General features: G+C 45.0%; 2 protein-coding genes and 2 long non-coding RNA genes across 12 annotated transcripts in view; 3 read left to right on the top strand and 1 right to left on the bottom strand.

The window, feature by feature from the left end:
* LOC128315353 (uncharacterized) overlaps nt 1-5,905 on the bottom strand; it is a 59,591-nt gene extending 53,686 nt beyond the window's left edge. The window contains exon 1 of the long non-coding RNA XR_008298121.1: nt 5,758-5,905. This is a non-coding gene — a long non-coding RNA (uncharacterized LOC128315353). The remainder of the gene's footprint in view (nt 1-5,757) is intronic.
* DNAJC18 (DnaJ heat shock protein family (Hsp40) member C18) overlaps nt 1-14,152 on the top strand; it is a 28,784-nt gene extending 14,632 nt beyond the window's left edge. For 4 of the 5 annotated variants that reach the window (XM_015064076.3, XM_053221722.1, XM_015064070.3 and 1 more), the window contains 5 exons: nt 699-884; nt 2,317-2,432; nt 3,428-3,537; nt 5,783-5,955; nt 10,743-14,152. In XM_015064076.3, coding sequence (XP_014919562.1) covers nt 699-884; nt 2,317-2,432; nt 3,428-3,537; nt 5,783-5,955; nt 10,743-10,867 — 710 coding nt within the window. In that variant the 3' untranslated portion in view covers nt 10,868-14,152. Of the gene's footprint in view, nt 1-698; nt 885-2,316; nt 2,433-3,427; nt 3,538-5,782; nt 5,956-7,851; nt 8,789-10,742 lie in introns of those variants that run through there. The other variant, XM_027076572.2, reaches the window with a different exon arrangement.
* A 2,830-nt stretch (nt 14,153-16,982) lies between these two features.
* LOC128315354 (uncharacterized) lies at nt 16,983-20,121 on the top strand. Its single transcript, XR_008298123.1, has 3 exons — nt 16,983-18,263; nt 19,687-19,793; nt 20,090-20,121. It is a non-coding gene; the product is annotated as an uncharacterized LOC128315354 (long non-coding RNA).
* A 175-nt stretch (nt 20,122-20,296) lies between these two features.
* SPATA24 (spermatogenesis associated 24) lies at nt 20,297-25,713 on the top strand. Of its 5 annotated transcripts, none has more exons than XM_027076574.2 (6): nt 20,307-20,465; nt 21,643-21,708; nt 21,936-22,066; nt 22,159-22,229; nt 25,113-25,215; nt 25,297-25,546. In XM_027076574.2, the coding sequence occupies exons 1-6, from the start codon at nt 20,349-20,351 to the stop codon at nt 25,529-25,531; spliced, it is 723 nt and encodes a 240-aa protein (XP_026932375.1). In that variant the 5' UTR covers nt 20,307-20,348; the 3' UTR covers nt 25,532-25,546. The 5 variants fall into 5 exon arrangements, with proteins under 5 accessions (XP_053077704.1, XP_026932375.1, XP_014919629.1 ...); XM_015064143.3 differs by having other exon boundaries at nt 25,323-25,485; XM_015064136.3 differs by having other exon boundaries at nt 25,308-25,485.
* The last annotated feature ends 173 nt before the right edge of the window (nt 25,714-25,886 follow it).

Below are 25,886 nucleotides of genomic sequence, written 5' to 3'. Positions count from 1 at the left end.
CTTAATTTCTAAAGACCGCTTTCTAAAGTAAGCTGAAACGAGACTGTGATTAGTGAGGACTTTGCTTTTATTTATTTACTTTTTAAGTTTATTTATTTTGAGGAAGGAGGGGCAGAGAGAGAGGGAGAGAAAATACCAAGCAGGCTCCATGCTGTGAGCGGAGAGCCTGACTCAGGCTCGATCTCATGAAGTCATGAGATCATGACCTGAGCCAAAATCAAGTCGGACACTTAACCAACTGAGTCACCCAGGTGCCCCAAGGACTTTGCTTTTAGCCAAGCTGTAATTGTACTGACTCTTTCATTCAGGAAACTGTTTATGACTTCATGCTAGAATACAACTGCTTATGTATGAACTGTTTCCAACCATAAAGTAATTGCTCTCAAGTGAAATAAGGACACATTTTTGATGAATGAAAGCAGTAGTTTTTAGCTCATTTTGAGTCCAGTATTGCTTCTGGCTTATCAAACTATATTGTGGAAAATGTCAAGGGCAAGAACTCTGGTGAACTCTCTAGGCCCAAGCACTTTCCCTAGGCCCCTGTGAAGTCATCCAGCACCCAACAACTCTGGGCTGTTCATTGCTGCTACAGTGATCACCCTCAGCTAGGGTGATCACTGTAGCAGCAATGAACAGCCCAGAGTTGTTGGGCTACAGCAAAGACTGTGTACTCAGGTATTTTTGGGTTTTGATTGCAGCGATAGGAAATGCCTTTGCAGTCCTGAGTAATCCTGACAAGAGACTCCGCTATGATGAATATGGAGATGAACAGGTGACTTTTACTGCCCCTCGAGGCAGACCTTACAGCTATTACAGGGACTTCGAAGCAGACATCACTCCAGAAGAACTATTCAATGTCTTCTTTGGAGGACATTTTCCTACAGGTTAGTATTTCAAAATTATCACTTAAAATTTTATCTCTCTTGGGGCGCCTGGGTGGCGTAGTCGGTTAAGCGTCCGACTTCAGCCAGGTCACGATCTCGCGGTCCGGGAGTTCGAGCCCCGCGTCAGGCTCTGGGCTGATGGCTCAGAGCCTGGAGCCTGTTTCCGATTCTGTGCCTCCCTCTCTCTTTGCCCCTCCCCCATTCATGCTCTGTCTCTCTCTGTCCCAAAAATAAATAAACGTTGAAAAAAAAATTTTTTTTAAATAAAAAAAAAATTTTTTATCTCTCTCTATCTCTATATCTCAGCAAGTTCCTGTGTAAGGATCTGAATAGAGAGACTATGGTATGGTGGGAAGAGCAAGAAATTAGAATCAGATGAGCTTGGGTTTGAGGCAGGTCTCCAGCCTCCAACTGTGCATGATTTTAACCAAATCACCTGGTCTCTCTGATCCTATTTCCTCACCTGAGAAATGGGGCAGATAACCTCTGCTTCATAGGGCTGCTGCGAGAATTAGATTTTTAAGTGCTTTATAAATAAGTAGCAAGATGCCTATTATCATTATTGCAAAATAGCAGTTATATAAAGATAAAAGTTAGAAAAATACCCCTAGAGAGTTGGAAGTTGGAATAATTAAATGTCCAGGAAGTAAATTGAATTTTATGAGTTGCTATTAAAGATACTAGTGACATAATCTAATATTGGGCAAGGAAGCAGACATGAGCATATCAGACAGGATTCATGGCCCAAATGTTCTTTCTTTACTGGCCTTTTGGGGTTCTCTCACTCACTAGTTACAAAAGACTATTTATTTATTTATTTATTTATTTATTTATTTATTATTTTATTTGAGAGAGAGAGAGAGAGAGAGAGCACACATGTGAGTGAGTGGAGGAAAAAGTCAGAGGGAGAGAGAGAGAATCTTAAGCAGGCTCCACGCCCAGTGCAAAGCCTGATGTGGGGTCACAACCGTGAGATCATGACCTGAGCCAAAATCAAGAGTTAGAAGCTTAACTGACTGAGCCACCCAGGTGCCCCACAAAGGACTATGTAAATAAAGGCAGGAGAGCTAAGCACATTCCATTTCTAACTGGTTCACTTGGCTTACCTACTATTTTATTTTTCTACTGACTAAAATTGGACAATACTCTACCCTCAAAGAACCTGGGAGGGAACAAACTGGGAACAAGCTTAGAAAAAGCAAGGAAAGAGTGTTTGCCATATCCTATACTATGTAATTCTTTTTTTTCTTTCTTTTTGAATTTTGCATGTGCAAGCATGATTTTTATTTTATTTTTATTTTATTTTATTATTTTTTTAAAGCAATCTCTACACTCAACGTGGGGCTCAAACTCATGACCCCTAGATCAAGAGTTGCCTGCTCCACCGACTGAGCCAGCCAGGCGCCCTGCTATGTTTTTCTTTCTTTTCCAGGAAACATTCATATGTTTTCAAATGTGACAGATGATAGTCACTATTATCGCCGGCGGCACCGACATGAGAGGATGCAGGCACGGAAGGAAGAAGAAGAAGAAGAAGAGAAGCCTCAGGTACCGAGGGAGAACAGCAGAACTGCTGCTCATAAACACTTGTACTGAGCTGACTTTTATGGTGCATATGATCAGGATTTAGAAGTTCAATGTGAGTTATGTTGATAAAATGTGTTTTAGGAAAGCAGAGGCAGTGGTAGGAAGAGGTGGATAATTGGCTCAAATAGGCCCGAATGGTACCTCCTTCCCCACCCATCCTTTGGTGGCTGTTCCAGGAAATCAGTTCTCCTGGGGGGCTGTCTTCATCAAGATTTTCTTCCCTGCAGAAAATCGGAACCCCCTTCAAAATACGCAGAACTAAAGGGAATTTAAAGTAAGGGATCTAGGGGGTCTCATGAAGCTCAAGGGCAGGACGCACAGCTGGGCCTCATGACAGACAGGAACCAGAAACTAAGGTACAGTCAGGCACCTATACCGCCAGACTGTTTGTGGCCAGATTGTCTCCACTTCTACTGCCTCTCTGCATCTGTTTTATTCTCTCTAAGCAGCCTGGCTTGTTCTACTTCCTCTTGCAAACAGCAGCCTCCACTGCCTAAGAGTGTGTGTCCTTCAGATGACTGCCTAGCAGTGAAAAGTGAATGTCAATTCCAAATTCCTAGGAGGGAAAATGTGATTATCCCTGCTGGGGTTAGATGTCCCCAGTCCATTCAGCTGTGGCCAAGGCAACAAAGCTACATAATACTAACATGGCCCTTTGAGGGTCACAGTCTGGGCAGACTCACCCAGCAGTGTCTGTTTCACTGGTCTTAGAAAAGGGGGCTGCATGAAAATTACTGTGTGTCAATATAGGTTTTGGGTGGGTCTCCTTCAGCCTTCTCAGCACAGAGAACAGAGTGTTTGGTACTTCTCAGCAGAAAGTACAGACTTCTAGAAGCCTTGGGCTTTGTGCAGTACATTGCAGTAATTTGTATTTTCTTTGGGAAAACTATCCTATTTTCTGTAAGCTTTATATTAACGAAGACCACTTATACCAAATATTGTTTCCTCTTTTCCAGAATACGTATTCTGCATTTATTCAGTTACTTCCAGTTTTGGTGATTGTGATTATATCTGTTATTACTCAGCTGCTAGCTGCTAATCCTCCATATAGTCTATTCTATAAATCGTAAGTCAAATATTTTTAAATCTTTCTTAACAACAATTTGGAGGGTGAAACATTTGAACGTTTTGCTGGTACGATGCTAACATTTCATTTCCCCTTTGTAGAAAACACTGATTTTGTGTTTAAAGGAACAGCTGGATAGTAAAGAGCCGAGACTCAAAAATACTATAGGCAGTTTCCTGTGTGCTCAGGACATGGATTGTTTTGTTTTACAGCGACATCATCTGATCAGCCGCAGAACAGCAGCAACTGGTTTCTGAAAGATTAGTAGACTAACTTCAGTTTCAGATTAAATTCTTGTCATACCATGTGAGATTTAGAAAGGACCGAATTGAGCTTGTGATTGAATCGCTGGACCCCTCTGGGTCAGGAAAAGAGTATCTGAGATCTAGTGACTATTTTCTATTTAAGTAATTGCAAGAATAGGACATTTATTCATGACGAGGCTACAAAGTCAAACCATAGTATCACATTTCTTTGCTTTTACTGAAAATATAGAAATTCATTGTAATGTTTGTATTGCATGCAAATTATGAGCTCAGAGAGGAATTTTTTGTTTCTTCAATTAATTATGTCAACTAATTCAGCTTTCAAAGTTTGGTCCCCAGACCAGCATCATCAACATCAACTGCCAGCTTGTTAGAAATGCAAACTCTTAAGCTTCACTCCATGTATACTGAATCAGAAACTCTGAGGATGAGAACTAGCAATCTGAGTTTTAATAAACCCTCCAAATAACTCTGGTCCATACTAACGTTAGAGAATCACTGGATTAATTATTTTAAGTTAAATGAGAAATGAGTCATTACTCATTATTATAGTTTAGCAGACAAAAACCTTACAAAATGGGGGCACCTTGTTGGGTCAGTAGAGCATTAGATTCTTGATCTCGGGGTTATGAGTTCGAGCCCCAAATTGAGTTTAGAGGTTACTTAAAATATTTTATTATTATTTTTTTTAACATTTATCCATTTTTTGAGAGACAGAGACAGAGCATGGGCAGGGAAGGGACAAAGAGAGAAAGGGAGACGCAAAATCCAAAGCAGGCTCCAGGCTTCAGCACAGAGCCCAATGTGGGGCTCGAACCCACGAACCGTGAGCCAAAGTCGGACGCTTAACCGAGCCACCCAGATGTCCCTTAAAATAAAATCTCTAAAAAAATTTTTTTAAAAACTTACAAAATGTGGAAGCCATGGGGCATAATGGGGAAAAAAAGTCTTTTCTGGTGATCACTGTGGAATGAAGACTGTATTCTAGATCAGTATCTTCATTTTACATAAAGGAAAGCTGAGAATCAGAGAGAAGTTATTACTGTCAGGTCACACTGGCCTGATTCCCTCTATTTTCCTACTTCCCAGTTTCCCATTTGCCATTGCTACCTCCTTTCTTGTGCAGCTACTGCGGCAGGGAGGAACTTGCCCTGCTAACACCTTCCCAGATGGAGGTGGGAGAAGTCATGGCCTAAACACTGAGACATTCAGCAAGATCCTTAAGTAGAGAGATGAAAGGAGGAAGCTGAGAAAATGTCAAATATACCTCAGTCGAGATGGAATTTGTCTAGGTTGAGTAAAACTAGCTTGGATTTTGCATATTGCTATCACATTGTTTTAACTTGAATTTGAGATCCCTTCTATACTTCCTTATGGTTAGTATTTAGTTAACCCAGACCTGCTGATGTTTCTGAGCACCATATGCCATTGGACAGATCAGACCCACAGAGAGTTAGTGCAAAAGCATTACTAAAATCTTTGTCTGATATTTTTGCAGTTCTCACTTAGCAGCTATGTGTGAAGTACTTTTTACATGTCCTAAAAATTGATACTAGGTTGGTTCTAAGCTATTTGGTTATGTGTGAATAGTTTACTGTAACAATCAGTTCATTCAACCAACATTTACCAATAGCCCACTCTGTGCCAAGTACCATGCTAGGTCCTGCACAATATACAAAATTTTTTTAAACATTCAGCGTTTAACTTTTAGCACAGAAAGCAATATAAGAGAGGTAAATCCTTTAAGAGAATAAAGTAACCATACCAAAGCTGAATTCACAGTATGACATGCTCATATAATGATGACATTACAGTCATTACTTTGCTAGGGAAATTATAAATGTTAGGTGTATTAGACATTGACACTTGTGTCTGCCCTATGAAAATGTGATTATGGTTATGACATCTATGCAGCCAGTGCTAAGAGTGATATTGCCAAATATAAAAAGCTTACCCGAGACTCTCTCTCCTTGTCTCAGGACCTTGGGCTACACCATCTCTAGAGAAACACAGAACCTGCAGGTGCCTTACTTTGTGGATAAAAACTTTGAGAAGGCCTACAGAGGAGCCTCTCTACGGGACCTGGAGAAGACGATAGAGAAGGATTACATTGATTACATCCAGACAAGTTGTTGGAAGGAGAAACAACAAAGTAAGATGTTCTAGAAGGGGCTTTCACTGGTGGTCGTACTTCCAACCCAAGGCATTCCCAGCTTCTGGATCCATTCTTTCTCCTTGTTTGAGTCATACCTGTTTATGTGGACAGAGGCCCATTCAGGATACTACAAAAAAGTGAAGTTAATTGACAGGATCCACGTGGCCAGGACTTGGAAACCTTAGGAACTTAGTCAGTCAGCCCTAGTTGCCTATCTGTGTGTCTCTGAGTGTCCACCTCTCTCTGTTCATCTGCCCGCCTCTCCTCTCTGCCAGCTGCCTGCCTTTGCTTCTTCAAGCTTTCCTTCTTCATAACCTGGCTTTGCCCTGGTTGGCTTTGGTTGCTGCCCTCCTCATCACTCTCCCAGTTTCCACAGCCCCACTAGTTATTGGCCCCTTTCTACATCACAAGCTTCTTCCATAAGTTCTCAGTCCTAGCTCGATTGGTCCACTTTCCTAATTCCACACTCCCTACAGGGAAATCTGATCGATCCAGACCAAGTTTTTGAGCCAGACCAAAAGCCAGTTCTAGTTGGCTGTGGCCACATAGATCAAAATTGACCCCTCCTGGGTCTGCCCCTTCAGTAAGGGTGCGTTTGAGCAGGCCTTGAACTCTTTTCCCTCTCTGGAGACAGTGGGGGTAAAAGGGTCTGCCAGGTGGCTTCCAGTTCCAACCGAGTGTTAATGGGGAGTGCTGGTAGCAGGGGTAGTCCTGCCTCTCAGCCAACAGGTTCACTTTTCATCCCGTTTGAATTCCACAGATACACATACACAATCATGTGCACATCACACACATGCATACCTTAATACCCGTATCTTATAAAAACTTGGCTTTGGTTAATTTTTAAAAAGCAAACTAACTCATTTTTTAAAACAGTATTACTGGGTATTATTAAATGTCTAACAGTGCCTGATGAAAGTAGCTCTTCTGTCACAGTGCTGCTAAGCCCTTGCTGACCCATCATGCATCCCCACCCTACCCCCAAGTTAATCTCTCCTTCCTGTGTGTTCTTAAAACACTTTGTTCATCCTGCTAACACAGTACTGTCTTCAGTGTTAGTGTTCTGTAGGTAAATGTCCATCTCACTGTTGGACTGTGGGTTCTCTGAGGATAGGAGCCATGGCTTACCAGTCTCGTGTTCCAGGCCCCTGGCATGGTCCTTGATTCAGAACAGGTGCCCAACCAATAGCTTTTAAAGAGAGGATTCTCAGGACTGGAAAAAACGAAAATGTTTGTGGATTAAGAATCACAGACGGGGGTTAATGTCCTTACCCTGGCCTTTAGGGACCTTGTCTCTGCCCTCTATTTCAGTAGGGCAGAGCCCACCTGAACCCTCACGTGCACTAGGAGCTTGATAGGCAATTACCATGGGATGAATTAAGCAGGGGGAAGTTGCTTCAAAAATTTATTGAAAAATACTGAAAAACCTGAGGGGTCAGGAATTACCCTACCTCATGTCAAACTAGGTGTTGCAAGTTTCAAAGATCAGGAAAGAATTTTGGAGCAAGAAAAGGCTTTTGACAGAAAGGCATTTAAAACATGGATCTAAGTCAGGTGAAGGCCACAGTGTGTGTCCTAAAAGTCCCCATTGTACTGTGCCCTGGAGGGTTTTGAATTTGTTGCTTTGCACAAGAACTGGATGAAAACCTGTATTTCACATTCGTCAAACACACACCCACCCACGTACACTCCCCAGCTGGATCTTATGGTAAGGATTACATCCAAGGTCGTTTTTTGGCTTATCTCCCCATCTCCCTGAGGCTAGCTTCAGGGCTTTGGTCCTCTCTGGGTATAAATAAGAATCCAGTGGGTAAGCATGATGCATGTACCCACAAGTTCCGAACAGGGGGTGATCGGCACACACCCTTTAAACGTCTATTTCTGGCATTTAAGGATGGTGGCTGTCCAGAGTCTCCGCACAACCCAAATGCCATCTGAGAATGAACGGCATCTGTCCTCCGGATCCAGCAGCAAGTGCAGCCAACAAGGTTAAATTTAGCACTTGGAGGTTGTAAAAATAAACCCACTTGAGAACAAAGTTCACTCTTGGCAACATACCGAATGGAAACTGTTTTTAGCAAAGTTAGCCATTGTCTTTTTAAATCTTTTGTTCATCTCTTTTCTCTGTTTTGCCTTAGAATGCTTAATCTGAGTGAATTTCTATGAGTAATCCCTTACGATGAACACTGATTGCCCTGTTTACTCCTTCACAGCTGAATCTAGATAATAAACCCAATGCCAGGGGAAGTGGCCATGCCACTGGGGTGATGGGACAAAAGTAACAGGCAGGATCTGCCTCCCGGCCTGACAGAGCTGAGCTGAGATCCTGGCCCTGCCTGGCAGAGGAGCATTTCTCTCCATGCCCTGGAGCAGGGTAGCACAGTGGGTAGAAGCTTAGGCTTTGAAATGGGGATGAAATGCACTTCCTCCTAGAGATGCTGTATGGGTTATAGAAGATGGTATGGGTATAATGCTTAGCATGGTATCTGGCACATATTAAATACCCGGTTCCTGATGGAGTCCAGGCCTTGCATAGTCTTGCTAGCCTGGATGCAGAACTGTCTCATGTGGCTGGATCCTGAGGATGGTTGGGATCCATTGTGGTCTTCCTGACCACATGAGAGCAGTGTTCTTGGGAGAGGTTCTGGGACGAGCTTCTGAAGCAATTTTCCTGAGTCAGTTTCCCTGGAAGCCTCAATACTCTGTCCTTCTATCACAGGTCAAGGGAAACATTTTGTGAAGAAGAAAAGCTGTTCTCTTGATGCCCCTCCTACAGATTTTTTTTTTTTTTACTTAGAAGTTACTGAATTTTGACAAAGTATGTCAAAAGTAACATATTAGTTGAATTGACCTTTTACTCATTGAAGGACAAAAGCATTCACTGGCAGTTTGGAGAGAAGTTTTTCTAAGCCTAGTAATGGGCATTTGGGACTGGTTCCTTGAAACACTGACATTGTTGCAAAGTCATTGCTCTGGAGCAGGGGTCTCAACCTCTGGAGCATTGAAACTTGGTTTTAATGAACCTTATGAAAAGCTGTGTGATAGTTTGAGAAAAGCATTCGTATATGTACAGTTATCCTTTATCAGCCTCTTAGAGTGGGCTTGAGTGTAGAAAATAGTAAGAATCATGAGCCCTTAGTGTTTTGTAGAGTGAGATTCCAGGCAATAAGGCATTTAGGTAAGCTCAGCAAGCAAAAAACGTAAGGAAATCATTGCAAGGAAAAACAAAGCCACAGAAATCTGTTCCGTATACTGGCATAGCTGTGACTCCAGAGGACCAAAGGCATAGACTCATTTTACAGAGTCCTCCTGAACAGGTTTCCCACATGCCAGAGAAGCCAGAGAAATGGAGTTAGTGTAGTGGGCTGGCCTCAGGAGCGGAGGGCTCTCATTTGGGTGTGGCATACGTTCTCCAGAGAGCCTGCGAGCATGACTGTGCCAAGGCAAGCTCCTACTAGCAGGCAGTGCGGGCACCCTCGCCAAGGGGTGAGAGCGCATTGTTCTTGGGCCCAGGAGGCACACTGCTTGCCAAGCAACTGCTGGGCTAGGGCCCAGGCTCTGAGCCTCCATTGTAGAGGGAGGGTTTTCATGCGTGGCCACCCCTCACCCTGGAGTCCTGCACTTAATCTGCACTTTGGGCCTTACTTGGTGCAAATAGAATCATTGTGAGCAGAAATGCCAAACAGTGTTTTGTGTTGATAGAAACTTATTCAGAAACCAATGCCCATTGTTCCCCCTGGCTAAGTATTAATTCCTATTTCTAGTCAGTTTGCTGATTAATCAGAGACAGGTGCCTCTCGTTCCACCAAGAAAAACAAAATCTGTTGGCAGGATGATTCAGAATGGATAGACATATTTCAAAATGGTTAAAATAGCATTTTCACAAGTATGGTCCTTTAAACACGGAGTAGCTGCCTGCTGTCGGAGGCTTTCAGAAGCCACACGGCCCATCCAAGCGTTCCATCCTGTTAATACACAACACGTCTCTGGGGGTGCTTTTCAGGCTTTCCTTCCTAAGAACGTCTCTGAAACTTGACAAAGGAATGAAAAATAGAGGCAGCCAAACCACCGTTGAGTCGGGAAAGACAGCAGAGATTATATTCTGGTTAAAAATAGAATGACCTTCTCCACCATGAAGAGAAAATGAAATTCATTTAGTCAAGGAGCCAAAGGTCACTGGATCCAGATGATTTCACTTTTAAGAGCCCAGCTGCCTTTGGCCTTTGAGTTAGAGACCCCACATGTGGTGAGGGAATGAAGAAAGCCGCCAGCAACTTGGCCTTCTATAGAAGGCATACCCACCGGAGGGAGGCTCTGTGTCAGTTAGCATGTATGAGTTATGATCCAGCAATGCAGGGGACAGAATGGAGCAGCTGTCTTTGTTTCAGATGACAGGAACGGGCGATTGGCCTCCATTCTCTCCCGACTGCCATCTGAATGCCATTCGTAGGAAGGCCACGAAACGGAGTCTCCTCTTACTGCACACGTGCATGTTTCCTAAGTCTGGTGCCAAATGTTCTATTGATAAGAACTAAGTCCGGCGCTTTTATAATTGAGCACGGATACTGTAGGACTCTGGGACCACAGGTGTCCTTTAATCCTTAGCACCTGGTGTAGTATAGCTGCTGGATTCAGGTTTCTTGAATAAATGAGTAAGCGTGTCCTAAATTTAATTAAAAGGAAAAGCATGAAATAAAGTAAAAGGGGCTTTGACTCCAGAAATATTGAAATGAAACAAAGGAGGTTAACTCTCTTGATGAACTGTTACCTCTTTTATCTTTCAGAGTCGGAATTGACAAATTTGGCAGGATTATACAGAGATGAACGATTGAAACAGAAGGCAGAGTCACTGAAACTTGAAAACTGTGAAAAACTTTCCAAACTTATCGGCCTACGCAGAGGTGGCTGAGAGGATGATGGCCCTACACAGGGTCGGGGTTTTGCTACTTGTTACTATTTATGTTCCTAATTCCATTTTATAATACAAAATTAAGAAATGATGACCATTTTACAACTTGCTAACTTTGGTGGGCAGAGTTGAAGGCACTTGAGCATGGAGTCAGACTTGTCATCGCAGAATCTTTCCTGGGGATTGGCTCCAGGGGCCATGAACAGTTCATCTAAGTTGAATTAACGGCAGAGCGTTTGATGTAGTCCCCTTGCTCCGTGCCTACCCTGCCTCTAGGATTGGGATTCAGGCATCCCAGAGCAGATCTACATATTCTTCCTCCTTCCCTTCTTCAGTTAAATCTCAATGCCCAGCCATTCCTAGGCGTAGCCAAAGCAGCTTAATATTAGTTGTTTACAGTGTGCACGAAGAATGATCCCTCTCCCCTCATGAAAGTCATCATGTCCCCTAGCATTCCGCCCTTGGAACATGGGCCCACCATGCTTGCATTTTCTAAGGGGAATGTGGAGAGATGTCAGCTATTACGGACAATAGTTTTCCCATTTGCCTATCTCTGTTCAAAGTTACTAGCATTAGCAAACTGCCTGATTTGAGTTTCTTTTACTTCCTTAACCCTTTCTTTTGTCGAGGGTCCAGAAAGTAAAAGCTATTGGGTGAAACAGTTCCATGGACAACTCAGCAGCAGAGAGCAGGGGTACGGAGATAAAGGTAAAAATGCAAGACTGAGTTTCCTCTTGCAGCATGACATTTGACCAGAGTCCCTCCACCCCAGAGAAGTCCGACCTAAGAATAGGCATCGCCAGCCAACCAGGATGGTTGCTCAAGCCTAGATCTAGAAGGGAAAGACCCTGTTTCTGTGGCTTTGGAGGTCTGGTATTGGTCCCAAGCAGTCACTGTGTTTAACCCAATGCCCTACATTTTGTTATATGAGATACTTTTCCATGTAGTCAACATTTATTGGGTGCCTGGTATGAAGCAGGGGCTCCCACATATAGTTTCTTACTTTAGCCTCCTCATAATGCTGTGAAGGAGACATGTTACCCTCCCCCCCCCCCTTTTCTTTATGAAAGAGACTGTTAGCCCAGAGAGGATGAATGGTTGACCCAGTCATACAATTGGTAGTGGCAGAGCTAGGCTGATTATCAAGAAGGAAGTGTGAGATCATTCCCATTTGTCTGGTGATTCTAGCCAGATTGTTAAGGCATAATCTTAGGATGCCCTGGTCCCCCCTGACACTGTAACCCTGTATCCTTTTTATGGCAGTCCTGCATTCATTCAGGACACTTCTTCCTTGGTCTTTAGAAGCAAGACCCTCTCTAAAATAATTCTGTATACAAAGCAGAATAGCCACTCAAAGGCAGGTAGCCACTCCCACTGATGACAAGGAAGAAGTAAGCTGTTTCCTTGGCCTTGTGGTTCTGGGCCCTCTTGTCCCTCTTGGGCCCTCTGGGCCCTCTTGGCCCTCCAAACCCCACTGGAACATGGGATCCCTTAGCCTGGCCAAGGTGAGCTGCCAGGATTGAACTGCCTAGATCATTATGAATCAGAACCTGGAAAATCAGTAGGTGACTGTAGTCTGGACTCCAGGATGAAAGAAAAGTTCCCTTATTAAAACTGATTTCCAAAATAGAGTTTCTCCTTTCAGATTCATAGCCATAATTTAGGCAGATGTGTCTAGTATGGTTCAACATGGACATTCCACAGGGTCAGGAGATGGGTCTAGAGGTGAAGAGTGGATCTTTGGTGGCTGGTAGGGGGCAACTGCTCAGCTGTGGGAGGGAGCAGTTCTAGAAACGCCAGATTTTTCTGCCCAACTAGATCTATCTTCCTGGTTTGGGGGACTTCCTTGATCCTTTCTGAGTAATTGAGGGGATTTATACTATACAATATGCCTGTGAGCCAAACAGGCCGATGGAAAGTTTTCCTATACACATGAAAATCAAAGCTCTTCTCTCCCCAACTCCAATCTCTGCTAGAAAATGGGCCATAATTAAATTGACTTGACATAGATTTCATGGCAGAGATGAATTATCTGTGATGATACTAAATAGAGGCAAAACTAACTCCATTAAATGTCAGGTCTCTTGTCTGTTTTTAAAGCACTGATGGTAGTGTTGTGTTTATTACCTAATAGACTACAACACTCACATCTGGCTTTCCTCAGTAGAACAGTATTTGCCTTTGGCTGAAGAATAGTTTAATCTACTTCGTATGGTCCAAAATATGGCTAAACTATGACTTCCTGGGTTCTATTTTAGATGGGTTGTCCACATGGTGGTAAAATAAGCGTCTTCCTCTTGCCTCCCATCTTCTGGAAGGTTTCCTGATCACATATAAACTCTTTAGGTAAGGCTTATTCTTGCTGTCTTGGCGTGCAGCTCTACATGTTTCTGTGAGCATTAATGCAGAATGGGGATGTGTGAGGTGGGGAAGTGGGGCAAAGCAGGGCTCGTGGCTTAAGCAGAAGGTGAAGCTCCCATTCATGAGAATGAAAGTGCTCTTCACGCTGCCTGATCAGCAGTGAGGAGGGGAGGGTGAAAACCCTTCTCACACAGAGGACACTGCAACTTCAAGGAATCCATGTCCCCAGATTAGCAACCCTGAGGTTCATCTGCTCAAACCAGAAAACTTCTGAATTTCCTTGATCAGCTCCAGGCCTCACAACTTGGGACAAGTGACTGGTAAGAAAATGCCACTGCTATGCTTTCTGTTGGAAACTGTTAGAAATTATACTGAACACCAAACCCCACTGGAACGTGGGATCCCGCAGCCTGGCCAAGCCTTGCATTGTTCTCATTTTCATCCTCATGCTCAGGACTGACTTTGTGAGGAGGCATTGTTGGGATTCCGGAAGCTTTCTGTTACAACTGGCCACACCTGCAAGTTCATTGTCTCTGCATGCCCTGTTCCTCACAGAAGCTAGCTCTTAATTAGTATTTATTTTGGACTTATTTATGGTATAAGCTTAGTGCTCTAATCTATTTATTTTGGGGAAGGGCCAAGTTACTCTACATCCTATGTTTGAGCCTGCATTGTTGATACCTCGTGCAGTGACCACCACGTAACTATATACCCATGTGTTCGATATTGACGACGTCACTTGCATCACACTCAGTATTGGGAATTAAAGATGTGAATGTTCTGTGACCAGAGCCAGGTTTGACAGAGGTGGAATCAGCTCCTGGTGGAATACGAATCTTGAGAACTCTGGTCACCTGATCCACTGCATCTGGATTGAGTGTATTTTAACGGAGAAAGAAATTAAACGATTTTATATAAAAAGAATGGCTCTATATTTTTCCTTTGTTCTTTTACCCTTGTCCATGGCACCCTTAGGCACCAGAGAATGCTGGACTCCCTTGGAGCCAGTTGGACTAGAGAAGGCTTAGTGTCTCTCCTCTGCTACAGTCTTCCTCATCCATCAGTGGAATTATTGATGTTTAGAACAATAGATAACATTGGTGGCATCACCAATTCTGTATTTCTTGTCTATCAGATGCTAGCAGCTGCAGGATATTATAGCCTACATACAGAGCTAAACTACTTAGCCCCCAAATCAGGTGTTATCCCAGTTCCCTAATGGCCTTGTTCCCAACGACCCATATTTAGGAAAGTCTTGGTTTAAAAAATACAGTACAGGGGCTCCTGGGTGGCTCAGTCAGTTAAGCGTCCAACTTCGGCTCAGGTCATGATTTCACGTCTAGTGGGTTCGAGCCCTGCATTGGGCTCCGTGCTGACAGCTCAGAGCCTGGAGCCTGCTTCAGATTCTGTGTCTCCCTCTCTCTCTGCTCCTCCCCTGTTCACACTCTGTCGGTCTCTTTCTCTCTCTCTCTCTCAAAAATAAATACTAAAAAAAAAAAAAAAATACAGTACATGGGGGTGCCTGTGTGGCTCAGTCGGAAGAGCATGTGACTTTTGATCTCAGGGTCATGCGTTCAAGCCCCACTTTGAGCGTAGAGATTACTAAACAAAAACACAAATTCAAAATATAGAGTACATGGTTCATAACAATATCTTTCATTTGAAGAAAGATAGAGATGAGATTCAATTCAGCAAAGATGGAGAACTTACTGTGTGTCCAGTGGGCTGAGCTTTGGGGATGGGGGTTGGGGAATAAGTGAGACCCAGCACCACAGCTCCAGCTCCTGGAGCTCATATCTGAGGGCAAAGCTAACTTCAGACAAGTTAGCTCCCCAGTGGGATGAATGTCAAAGGGGAAATCAAGAAAACCTTCAGGTTCTTTAACAGGAATGTGATCCAGTTTGAGGCTTCAGTGAAATCAACTCTGAGGGAGAGAGACCTGAAATATAATCATCCTTCTTACAGAATGCAGTGATTTTTTTTAATGTTTATTTTTAAGAGAGAGAGAGAGAGTGGGGGAACGGCAGAGAGAGAGGGACAGAGAATCCCAAGCACACTCCACACTGTCAGCACAGAGCCTGATGCGGGGCTCGAACCCACAGATGTGAGATCATGACCTGAGCCCAAGTTGGATGCTTAACCGACTGAGCCACCCAGGCGTCCCTGCAGTGATTTCTTTTTTTAAGAGAAGACAGAAAAATACTCTGAGTGCTCCCATTTCCATGAATAACACCACCATTGATCCAGGTGTGAAAGTCAGAAAGCCAAGAAACCGTGTGGTAGACTTAATTTGAAGTCTCCCAAAGGACCATGCTTAATATTTGTGCCCTTGCATAGTCCCCTTTCTAATCTGGACTGGCCTTTGATCTTTAACCAAAAGAATGTGGCAAAACTAGCAGCTTCCATTTTTGTACTTAGGAGAAGTCAGCTGCCATGTAAGTCCAACCACCCTGAGACCACTAAGCTAACCACATGGAGAAACCAGGCAGAGGAGAGGAGAGGAGAACCAAACAAGTGAGCTGGCAGCAAGGACTGAGAACCCAGACAGAAGATCCAAGCTGAGCTGTTTGGGCCACCTTAGCTGATGGGCAGAACAGAAATAACCTGTCCCACCAAGCCCTGTTCAAACCGCCGAGTCATGAGCAAATGACAATATAGTTACTGTTTTAAGTCGTTACATTTTGGGGTAGTTTGCAGCAGTAGACAACCAAACACCTTGGCTTCCTTTGTCTTGTAACCCCTCCTTCGTTAAATCCTATCAGTTTGACCTCCAGAACATTCTAAATCCAACTACTCTCTTCATCTCCTCTGACACCATCTGACTCCCAAACTACCAGCCGCTTTTTCTGATAAAAACTGCAATAGTTTCTTAAGTAGTCTCTGCGCATCTACTCAGGGCCACTTCCAATCTGTACACCTTGCTGCAACCTGAGAGAGCTTCCCAGAGCATAAATTATGTCACCCTCTCGCTTAAAATATTTCAGTAGCTTTCTTTTGCTCCAAGAATAAAAACCATCAAAGTTCTTTATGGGGTCTAATGCTTAACAAGGTTCTACCAAGTTTCTGGCCACTGACCCTGCTTGCCCTGTACATCTATCTTTTTCTTTTCTGCCAAACTAGCCTTTTTTTCTTTTTTTGAGGTTTTTTTTTTTTTAATTTTATTTTTTGAGAGAGAAGAGAATGAGATCATGACCTGAGCTGCAATCAAGAATCAGACGCTAAACTGACTGAGCCACCCGGGTGCCCCCATACTAGCCTCTTAATTACTACACTCTGCCAATCCCTTTTGCCCCAGGGACCTTACATATACTATTCTCTCTTTCTGAAACCCTTTCCCACTCACCTGCCCCTGCCTGCTTTGTTAAGTGCCTCCTGGTTTATCTTAATAGGTTTCAGCTCAAAATCCCACTTCCACACAGAAGCCTTCCCTGACACTCCAGACGGGGCAAAATCTCCCTTTAAAATACTTTCATTCCAGGGCACCTAGCTGGCTCATTTAAAAGAGAATATGACTTTTTTTTTTTAATGTTTATTTATTTTTGAGAGAAAGAGAGCACAAGCTGGGGAGGGGCAGAGAGAGAGGGAGACAGAGGATCCAAAGCGAGCTCTGTGCTGTCAGCAGAGTCACCCCTAGGTAGAGCATATGACTCTTATTAATAGCAGGTCGTCAGTTCAAGTCCCACGTCAGGCCTGGAGCCTACTTAAAAAAAAAATACAGGGGCGCCTGGGTGGCTCAGTCAGTTAAGCGTCTGACTTCAGCTCAGGTTATGATCTTGTAGTTTGTGAGTTCAAGCCCCACGACAGGCTCTGCTGACAGCTCAGAGCCCGGAGCCTGCTTCAGATTCTGTCTGTCTCTCTCCCTGTCTCTGCCCCTCTGCCGCTTGTGCTGTCTCTCTCTTTCTCTTAAATATAAGTAAACATTTTAAAAAAATACCCATTCCTCTCAGCACCTGTCATAGCTATAATGTTATTTATTTGGATAATGACTTAATTTAGGATTTAAGTAAGTATTTATTTGATGATTGTCTCCCCCACTAGACTAAGTTTCATTCTGGGTTTATCTGAGCTGAACCTTAAAGAAATGACAAGTCATCTGCACATTGGCTGGAAGTGCAGCCCAAATTCTTTGGAACTACAGTGGGATGTGTCCCCTCTCCTTGAATCTGAGCCCTGAGGCCTCCTGACAAATAGAAAATAGCAGAAATTACACTGTACTGTTTTTTAGGCCTAAGCCTTAAGGAAGTGGCCATCTTCCATTTCCTTTTTTTTGTTGTTAGTTTTTTTTTTAACATTTATTTATTTTTGAGAGACAGAGAGCAAGCAGGGGAGGGGCAGAGAGAGAAGGAGACACAGAATCTGAAGCAGACTCCAGGCTCTGAGCAAGATGTCAGCACATAGCCCGAAGCGGGGCTCAAACCCACAAACTGTGAGATCATGACCTGAGCCGACGTCGGACACTCAGCCGAGTGAGCCACCCAGGTGCCCCGGCCATCTTCCATTTCCTATCACTTTGGATGCTTTCTCTTAAACCTAATCACCATGCTATGAGAAAGCCTAAATAGCCCATGGAGAGGGACAAGAAACTTGGTCCTCAGGCTCAAATGCGTTCCCTGCTGATAGCACTAAATTTGCCAGTTATATCAATGAGCCACCTCGGAAACAGAATTTCTAGCCTCTCCTTTCCCAGTCCCCCCACCAAAATCCCATCTGATACTACATCATGGAGCAGAGATGAACTTTCACTATTGAACCCCGCCTAAATGGAAGATTCCTGAGCAAAATGATTTTTTTTTTAAGCTGTAAATTTTAGGTGGTTAGTTATACAGCAACAGAAAATGGGAACATCAACCAGAAGGACAACCCTGTGCAGAAAGGCAACACTTTCCGGGGCAGGATCACAGAGCTGTTTGTGATGTCATGCCATCCTGAGTCTTACTGAGCCCTGGCCGGCCAGGAGCCTGGAGTGTTTGTTGACATACAGAGGGGGAGTCTGTGGCAGTCCTCAACCAGAGGACAGTCTGTCATGTTCATGCTGGTATGCAGGGTGCAGACCTGGATCCAGGGTTCTCTCTTGCTCACAACCTTCCCTCCCCGGGGAATTGGCTGGTGGAGACTACTACACTCCAGAGTTTTGCCCTGAGGGGCAGCCTATTCCAACTTCTGGAGGTGAATGTGAATGGCAAGGGTTATCAAATTAGCATTTCAGGGGTGCCTGGGTGGCTCTGTTGGTTAAGAGTCTGACTCTTGATTTCGGCTCAGGTCATGATCTCATGGTTTCGTGGGTTCAAGCCCTGCAGCAGGCTCTGCGCTGGGGATTCAGTCTTTTTCCCCCAACCACCGCCCCTCCCCTGCTCATGCTTTCTCTCTCCCCCAAAATAAATAAATAAACTTAAAAAAAAAGAAGTAGCATCTCATTAAAGACTTGAGAGAGAAGAGACAGTTCAAGGGGGGAATCCAGGTATTTCTGCCCCAGAGGAATGTGCAGCTTTGTCCAGGGTGATTCAGATGAACACTCACATTCAATAGACAAAACTCCCAAGAAGGCGCTGTGCTGAGCCACGCAACCTACAAGACACCTTCTAGGCCCTTGCTGTCCAACACAGTAGCCACAAGCCACTATGGCTATTTAAATTAAAATGTTAACTAATCAAAACTTTTAATAATTTAAAACAATTCCTCAAGTCTCATGAGCCACATTTCAAGGGCTAAACAGCCAAATGTGGCTAGTGGCTGCAGTATTGGACAGTGCAGATATAGACTATATCCATCACCTACATTTTATTGGATGGTACTGCTCTAGGCCCTTTAAGATTGGTCAACAGAAAAGGCCTTGCTCTCAAGGATGTGAGAACAAAAACAAGAAACAAGGAAAGATAAAACAAGGGCTACCACTGGGAGACTCACAGGAATGGTCACATTTATCAGGCCACAAATTCCAACCCCAAAATAGGTCCTTAAGGAGCTTTGGGGAGCAGCCTGAGTGGCCCACCTGAATTTTCAGCTTCCCTTCCTGGTCACTGATAATACTTTTTCCAAACTCCTTAATATAGTCATTTCTTGCCTGGGGGGTTTCAATTTCCATAACTTTAGTATCCAATATGTTCAACAAAAATGTAACACAGCATCATGGTTAAGAACATGGACTCTGAAATCAAACTTTCTGTGTTAAAACCTGACCTTGGCAAGTTACTCATTCTCATAGAACCTGGTTAAGGGTATTATAACCTACTTCCCAAAGTTATTGTGAAGATCACATGAAAAAGCTTAATGGTGCCACAGAATAGTGAATACTCAGTGAATATTCGCTCCGATTTTTCCTAAGCTTATTTAATCTTATTTGGGTTTTGAAGAAAGCCTTCAATGGGGATGTGATGATCCCCCTATATCCTCAATGGGGATGTGTGATCACTTTATCCTTGTCTACCTCCATTCTCCGTGTCTTGCATGCCCCTCTTCAGTTCTCCTGATCTCTCAGGGCCGTCCCTGGCACTTTGACATGGTGGCACCTGGCTCCAATGTGGCTACCAACAACCTGGTACCAGAGTATGAGGACTCTTCATCTTAGGTGAGGCCACTCTCCTTTTCTGGTCTGTGCTTCCCTTCATTGCTTGGGTTCAGATTACCTAAACACTAAATGTATTCGTACTTGTAAAAGAAATCACAGGAGCCTGGAGTCTCATACTCTGGGTGAAATCCAGAGATTAGGGTGGGAGAAAGAGGGCTGTTAACGTTAAAAATGCAGGAGTTGCCTTAGCTGGCTCTTGCTTCACAGGTCTTGCAGTTTAACAGGCCCTGGGATAAGGCTAAGGGCCTTGTCTGAGTGAGGGCTGTTCACCAAACCGTGCCCCGTCTGCTCCTCAGGTCTGCGTGACGAACACAAGATAAAACAGGTGTGCACATAAACTATAAACTTAAATCCCTAAGGGTTGTTAGAACTTCCTCCACGGGAAGGCTGTGCTTTTAAGAGAGTGGCTGCTTTAAGAGGCGGGCTCCATCCCTACTAACAAAGAAAGTCCCCGCCCCCGGTTGCCAAGGTGCTCTATGGCGTCCCATTCTCATTGGTGAACGTCGGTGGGTGAGGCGCCCAGAGACATTTCCAACGAGCTGGCGGGGGGGAAAGATGGCGACGCCCCTCGGGTGGTCGCAGGGGGGGTCAGGATCAGTGTGTCTCGCTTTCGATCAACTGCGGGACGTGATCGAGTCTCAGGAGGAACTGATTCACCAGCTGAGGAATGTGGTATGCAGCCCGAAGAGCTGGGGGAGGGCCGGACCGGACACCTAAATGGCGGGGACGGGGCCAGACCCTGTCCCGACGCCGAAGGCGAGCTTAGAGCACATTGCCAATGGCGTCATCAGGAGGAGGCGGGGCCCGAGTATGTTCTGGCTGGTAGGGGTGGAGCCAAAAAGGGTCAAGGTCTTCATGATTATTTTCCAGGGAATTTAAACAAAATTAAGTTGCTTTCTACTCTCTGCCTGGTTGTGTAAGCCCTACTAGATATCTCCCCGTGTATTCACTGAGCCTCACTTTCCCCACTTCTAATTGGAGATGACTTCATTGGCTTCCCCGGGGTTCTCAGATGCAGGTATTGAAACTATAACGCGTTTTCCATTATGGACATCTCCTCCCCAGGGTCTAATGCAGCGCCATTTTGAGTGCAGTAAGCACAGGTTTGTCCCTTGCACATGTTAACTTAAGGGCCTGCGACCCTTTAATGCCCCTTTGCTTTTGCCTTCTGAGTCAAATCCTAGTTCATGAGTTCAAAGCATTGGAGCCACAGATTACCTGGACAGGCATGGTAAAGTCTTGGCCAGCTGAAGTTCATGGTTTTTCTGTTTTTATTTTCTATCTTGATAAGAGAGCTGGGAGATATCTCCATCTCAGAAACAAAACTGACTTAACATCTATTTCTCACCCTGAGGGGTGCGTGCAGCTCTAGGCATTCAATTACCTGCAATTCCCTGAGGGTACCCAGCTCTTCTTTGCAGCTGGCCTTTGCATGTATGTTCTCACCATCTAGAACACTTTTCTGTTCCACCCCCTCTTCTTGCCCACCCCTGTTTACCAGTCAGAGCTCATGTCTGATGACCCCTTCTCCAGAAGCAGGTCTGACCCTTCCCCAGACCAGGGGCCTCCTCTGGGCACCACAGCCTTTTGTGCTTCTCCATCATAGTGCACACTGTGTTAGAAGTACTGGCCATGGGCTATCTCCTATATCAAACTGGTTGCTCCTTGAGGGCAGGACCTAGAGCTGAGCCTCTGTGACTCTTATGGAACCAAATTCTCCCTGTTCAGAGCCCAAGTCTCATCCTAGGTGCCCTGGGTATCATCCCATTGTCTAACCTTTGTCCTGGTCCCTAGAGAGTACCCCTTCAACACCAGCCCCAGGCCCTCCCTGAGCCAGGCTCTGTTGCAGATGGTTCTCCAGGATGAAAATTTTGTCAGTAAAGAAGAGTTCCAGGCAGTGGAAAAGAAGCTGGTGGTAAGTAAGGGCCTCTGTGGGCTCCTGATCTTCCCCCATTTCCTGGGATCCCTGTGGATGGGCACAGTTATTATTGGCCTCTGACAGCTTCCTGCCCTAGTAGTGAGGACAGAATCTTCCTGTACCCTGGCTTCTGTATGCCTGTCTGAGAAATGGAGCTGTTAATGGAACCTAGGAGACCTAGGGTAGCTCAGGGGTAATGAGGTCACTGCTTTCTGTTCCTGCAGGAAGAGAAAGCTGCCCATGCCAAGACCAAGGTCCTCCTGGCCAAGGAAGAGGAGAAGTTGCAGTTTGCCCTCGGAGAGGTAGAGGTACTATCTAAACAGCTGGAGAAAGAGAAGCTGGCTTTTGAAAAAGCGTGAGTGGGCCTTTCAAAGGGTTGTGAAGGGTTGGGGGTCCAGGCTGCCTGTCAGCCTTCCCACCCTCTCTTGTCTTATCTTCTCCACTCAGGCTCTCCAGTGTCAAGAGCAGAGCCCTGCAAGAATCCAGTAAGAAGGACCAGCTCATCACCAAGTGCAATGGTAGGCGGGAGGCCCGTGCTCCCCCCCATGCTTACATACATGGGCTCTTCCCTAACAGCGCAGTGCCTGTGTCAAGGGCAGGGTTTCACCCCAACTTCTGCCCCTGGCTGAGGATACCAGGAGGCCCAGGTGGGCCACACCATCGCAAAGGCCTTCAGGGACCAGGCAGGCCACGGAAATGAGGGAAGCAGTTGGTGTACAATATTCTTCATGGCCATAAAGGAATGGGCTCACTCCCATTTTTCTTGAAACATACGACCTTATAGTCCAACTTTTGTTTTCCCACTTTTGATGGGTATTAGAAATAGTGTACTTCACTCATACCTGTTACAAGAGGAACAGCAGGGCAAGCACAGTCCTATCTGGGAGCTGACTGCTAGGGACCCAGTAGGAAGGGGTAGGGACTGTGGTGACAGGAAGAGCCGTGCCCTCTCTCAAGGGCTTAGTGCCTCTGGTCTGGGGAGGAGGGGGGCAGTATTGTCAGACCCTTAAAAAAGAAACTGGAAGCCAGTTTTTCATGGAAACTTTTCTGACTTTTTAGTGTTGGCAAGTGATTTAGAAATTTTAAAACTATTGTATAGGCTAAGTATAATATGTCCATAGGCCATTAGTTTTCATCTCTGCTCTGTGCAGATGTATGTGGCTCCTTGTTGGCTCACTTGGTGCCATGAGCTGTGGGGCACTTTCTGTCAGCCACCCAGTGTCTCTAGATCCCAGGAATGCCTTTCAGTTTCCCAGAACACTAAATTCCCCTTACCTGGTTTAAGGAACAGATCTGAATTCCACATGCAACATCTGCTTCATACATTGCAGCAGATTTTGAGTAGGCCAGAGACCAGAGCCCAATTCCAAAAGAGATTCAGAGTCCCTTCTGATGGATTGTCACTTGAAGTCTTGGGCACCCCATACCCACCAATCCAGCCCTCTCTCTCCCTTGGTGAGTACTCTTACTAATAAGATGCCAACAGGCCGATATCTTGATTTGACTAGGTGGGCTGACAGGCCTTGTGGCTGTTTGACCAAGGGCTCTCAGTAGGGCCTCCTGGGGCCCAACAGGCAGTCACTGCCTCTGTACCCAAGGCCACCAGACCCCACTCCTTCCTATCTCTCTGCCTGTCCCCATACTTCCCTAAAAGAAACCTAGAGTTCTTTTCTGGTGGTACTCGAGCATTTCCTAGCGATCAGCCAAGGCCACAGGGTTCTATGTCTGCTAGTGGAAGGTGTGTGTGTGTGTGTGTATGCTATGGGGATGGAACCTGGCTGCCCTCCCCCAGAATGTCCCAGACCCCTCCAGTGGGACACAAGCCCTCACCTGAGCAAATCTCATGACCTGAGCCTCCCCCTGGCCTGTTGGCCAGGTTGGGGAACCTCCCTTTTTGTGGTTTTAGTTTGTTTTTTATACTTACGTAGTTTCTTATTTTTCTCAAAGGGATTTTCTAACCATTCTCTCTGTGGGTGCTATTTATTTTAAATTCATCTCTAATTTATTTTAAAAGATTCACATAAATTTCTGATGCCTTTTCCCAAAACAACTTCACAATCAATCAATCTGCGTGACCTGGGGAAGAAGGTTCAATAGGAATGGTCCTATGACCGAGTGAGCTCATTTTCATTCTCTTCCTTCTCCTGTGTCTTTGTCTCCTCTTTTCTATGCTGTGCATTAACTTTTTACCAAATCTTCTCTTCTGAAACCTTAAATACTTCAGCATTTCTACATTTTTTAGACCTTGTGTTCTAGTTAATGTTTGTCTAATCTTTAAAGGTGGTGGGATTTTCTTTGTAGGAGGATCAGAATTTTCCAGAGCTCCCTAAGGGTCAGTTTATGTAAATGAAGCACCGCCTCCCCCCCCATCCCTACAACCTCTTTCGATTTGATGCAAGACACAAAAATCATCCTTGCATCTAATGAGCACTTAATTTGGGGTAAGCTTTGTCACCACTGTCTCCTCTCACCTCATGCCCCTGTGCTGTCCCTGTCCCCATATTACAGGTGAGAAAATGGGTCTAGAAGAGGAGGCAACTTGCCCAAAGTAGCAATACTGTCTCATCAATATTAACACTGCCAAAACATCACCCTCTGTTCTCTGATCAGTTCCTGAGTTTTAACTCTCTTTCAGGAGCTGCCTCCTTGAGGGTAGGGGCCCTGTCTTCTCTCCTTAAGCCCTAGCACAAGTCTGGGCATCCAGCTGGCCCTCAGTACGTCTGGTTGGATTGAGATGACTGAACTAAGTGATGTTTCTAAGTCCTAACTCCCCAGAGGATATCCTGGTCATTCATTCCACAAATAAATTTATTGTGCACCTTCTATGTGCCAGGTACGATTTTAGGCCTTAGGGTTAAAGCAGTAAATTTAAATAATATTTATCATTATGGATTTCATGGATGTAAATTCTAGTAGAGAAGAAAAGTGAGTAAAATATGTGGTATATTAGGTATAAGTGTTAAGAAGAAAAAGAAAGCAGGAAAAAGGGATAGGAACTATTGGGAGAGGTTGTACTTTAAACTAGGAAGTGTCTTGCCAAGGAGGTGATAGCTGTGAAGATCAGCAGGAGTTAGGGACAGGAGCCATTCATCCTCCTGCCTTTGGGCAGCACTGTCCACCTCTCTGCAGAGGCCTTTTCCTGCCCTCATGTGAGTCACCTGGTCCAGAATAGAGTTGTAAAGTCACTGACACATTCAGCAGACATTGTGCCGCTCAGTCACCATCCTATCAAAACGCCATAATAAACTCATTCTTACCATGATGTTAACAGCTACTTGTGGAGAACCCCTGGGTCAGGAGAGCCAAGTTCTAAAAAGACCCATAAGGGAATGAATGCCTTATCTCAGGAAGGAGCCCTTCGGATGGGAACCACGCCTTCTCCCTGCCTCTCTCCCCCACAGAAATTGAGTCTCACATTATAAAGCAAGAAGATATACTTAATGGCAAAGAGAATGAGATTAAGGAGTTGCAGCAAGTTATCAGCCAGCAGAAACAGATCTTCAGGTGAGGTGTCTGGGCTAGGCTGGGGGTTGTCGATGGAAGTAGGGAGCCAGCTCTCTGGTCCCTACCCTAGACTGTCCCCAGCCCATGCCCAGCCAGCTCCATTGCAGGAATCACATGTCTGACTACCGGATCCAGAAGCAACAGGAGAACTACATGGCCCAAGTGCTGGACCAGAAGCATAAGAAAGCCTTGGGGACGCGTCAGGCCCGGAGCCACCAACATCCCAGGGAAAAATAAAATTGTCTTCACCTTCCTGTTCTGTAGCTGTAATGCTGGACCTCTGCCTTCTCTGCTCTGGGGGTCCCCATCCCTGTAGGTTTCTGCTTCTGCCACGTCAGGCCTCACCGGTGCCCTGACTCCCAGAGAAGAGGCAGAAGGCACTCTTTTTTTTTCTCCCTGCCTGCCTCCTGGGCCTTCATGACAGAAGGGAGAATCAAGTTACCAGGGACTGGGTGGGGGACAGGCCTTGGACCACTACTTTCCAGGCCACTCCTTGGCTCAGAAAAGGATGCTGCTCAAGTCTCCAGCCCCTGCCACTTCCCTCCCTCCCTTGGATAGTAGGGGGAGTGAAAGTGTGGTGGTATAGCATAGGGGAGGACTACTTTGTTATCTAATAGGCACTGTCCTTCCTACTCTTGGTATTTAATCCCTCCCTATGTAAACAGCTCTGG

Source organism: Acinonyx jubatus, chromosome A1 (genome assembly GCF_027475565.1).
Source record: "Acinonyx jubatus isolate Ajub_Pintada_27869175 chromosome A1, VMU_Ajub_asm_v1.0, whole genome shotgun sequence".
Lineage (NCBI taxonomy): Eukaryota > Metazoa > Chordata > Mammalia > Carnivora > Felidae > Acinonyx > Acinonyx jubatus.
The sequence above is the reverse complement of the archived record's forward strand: the minus strand, read 5'-3'. Positions and strand labels throughout refer to the sequence as shown.

Excerpts from the sequence above, each read along its gene's own strand:
- SPATA24 (XM_027076574.2), top strand. The coding sequence starts at position 20,349 with ATGGCGACGCCCCTCGGGTGGTCGCAGGGGGGGTCAGGATCAGTGTGT. Across the intron at positions 21,709-21,935 it reads CAGTGGAAAAGAAGCTGGTG|GAAGAGAAAGCTGCCCATGC; the intron begins GTAAGTAAGGGC and ends CTGTTCCTGCAG. Across the intron at positions 25,216-25,296 it reads CAGCAGAAACAGATCTTCAG|CCCATGCCCAGCCAGCTCCA; the intron begins GTGAGGTGTCTG and ends GACTGTCCCCAG.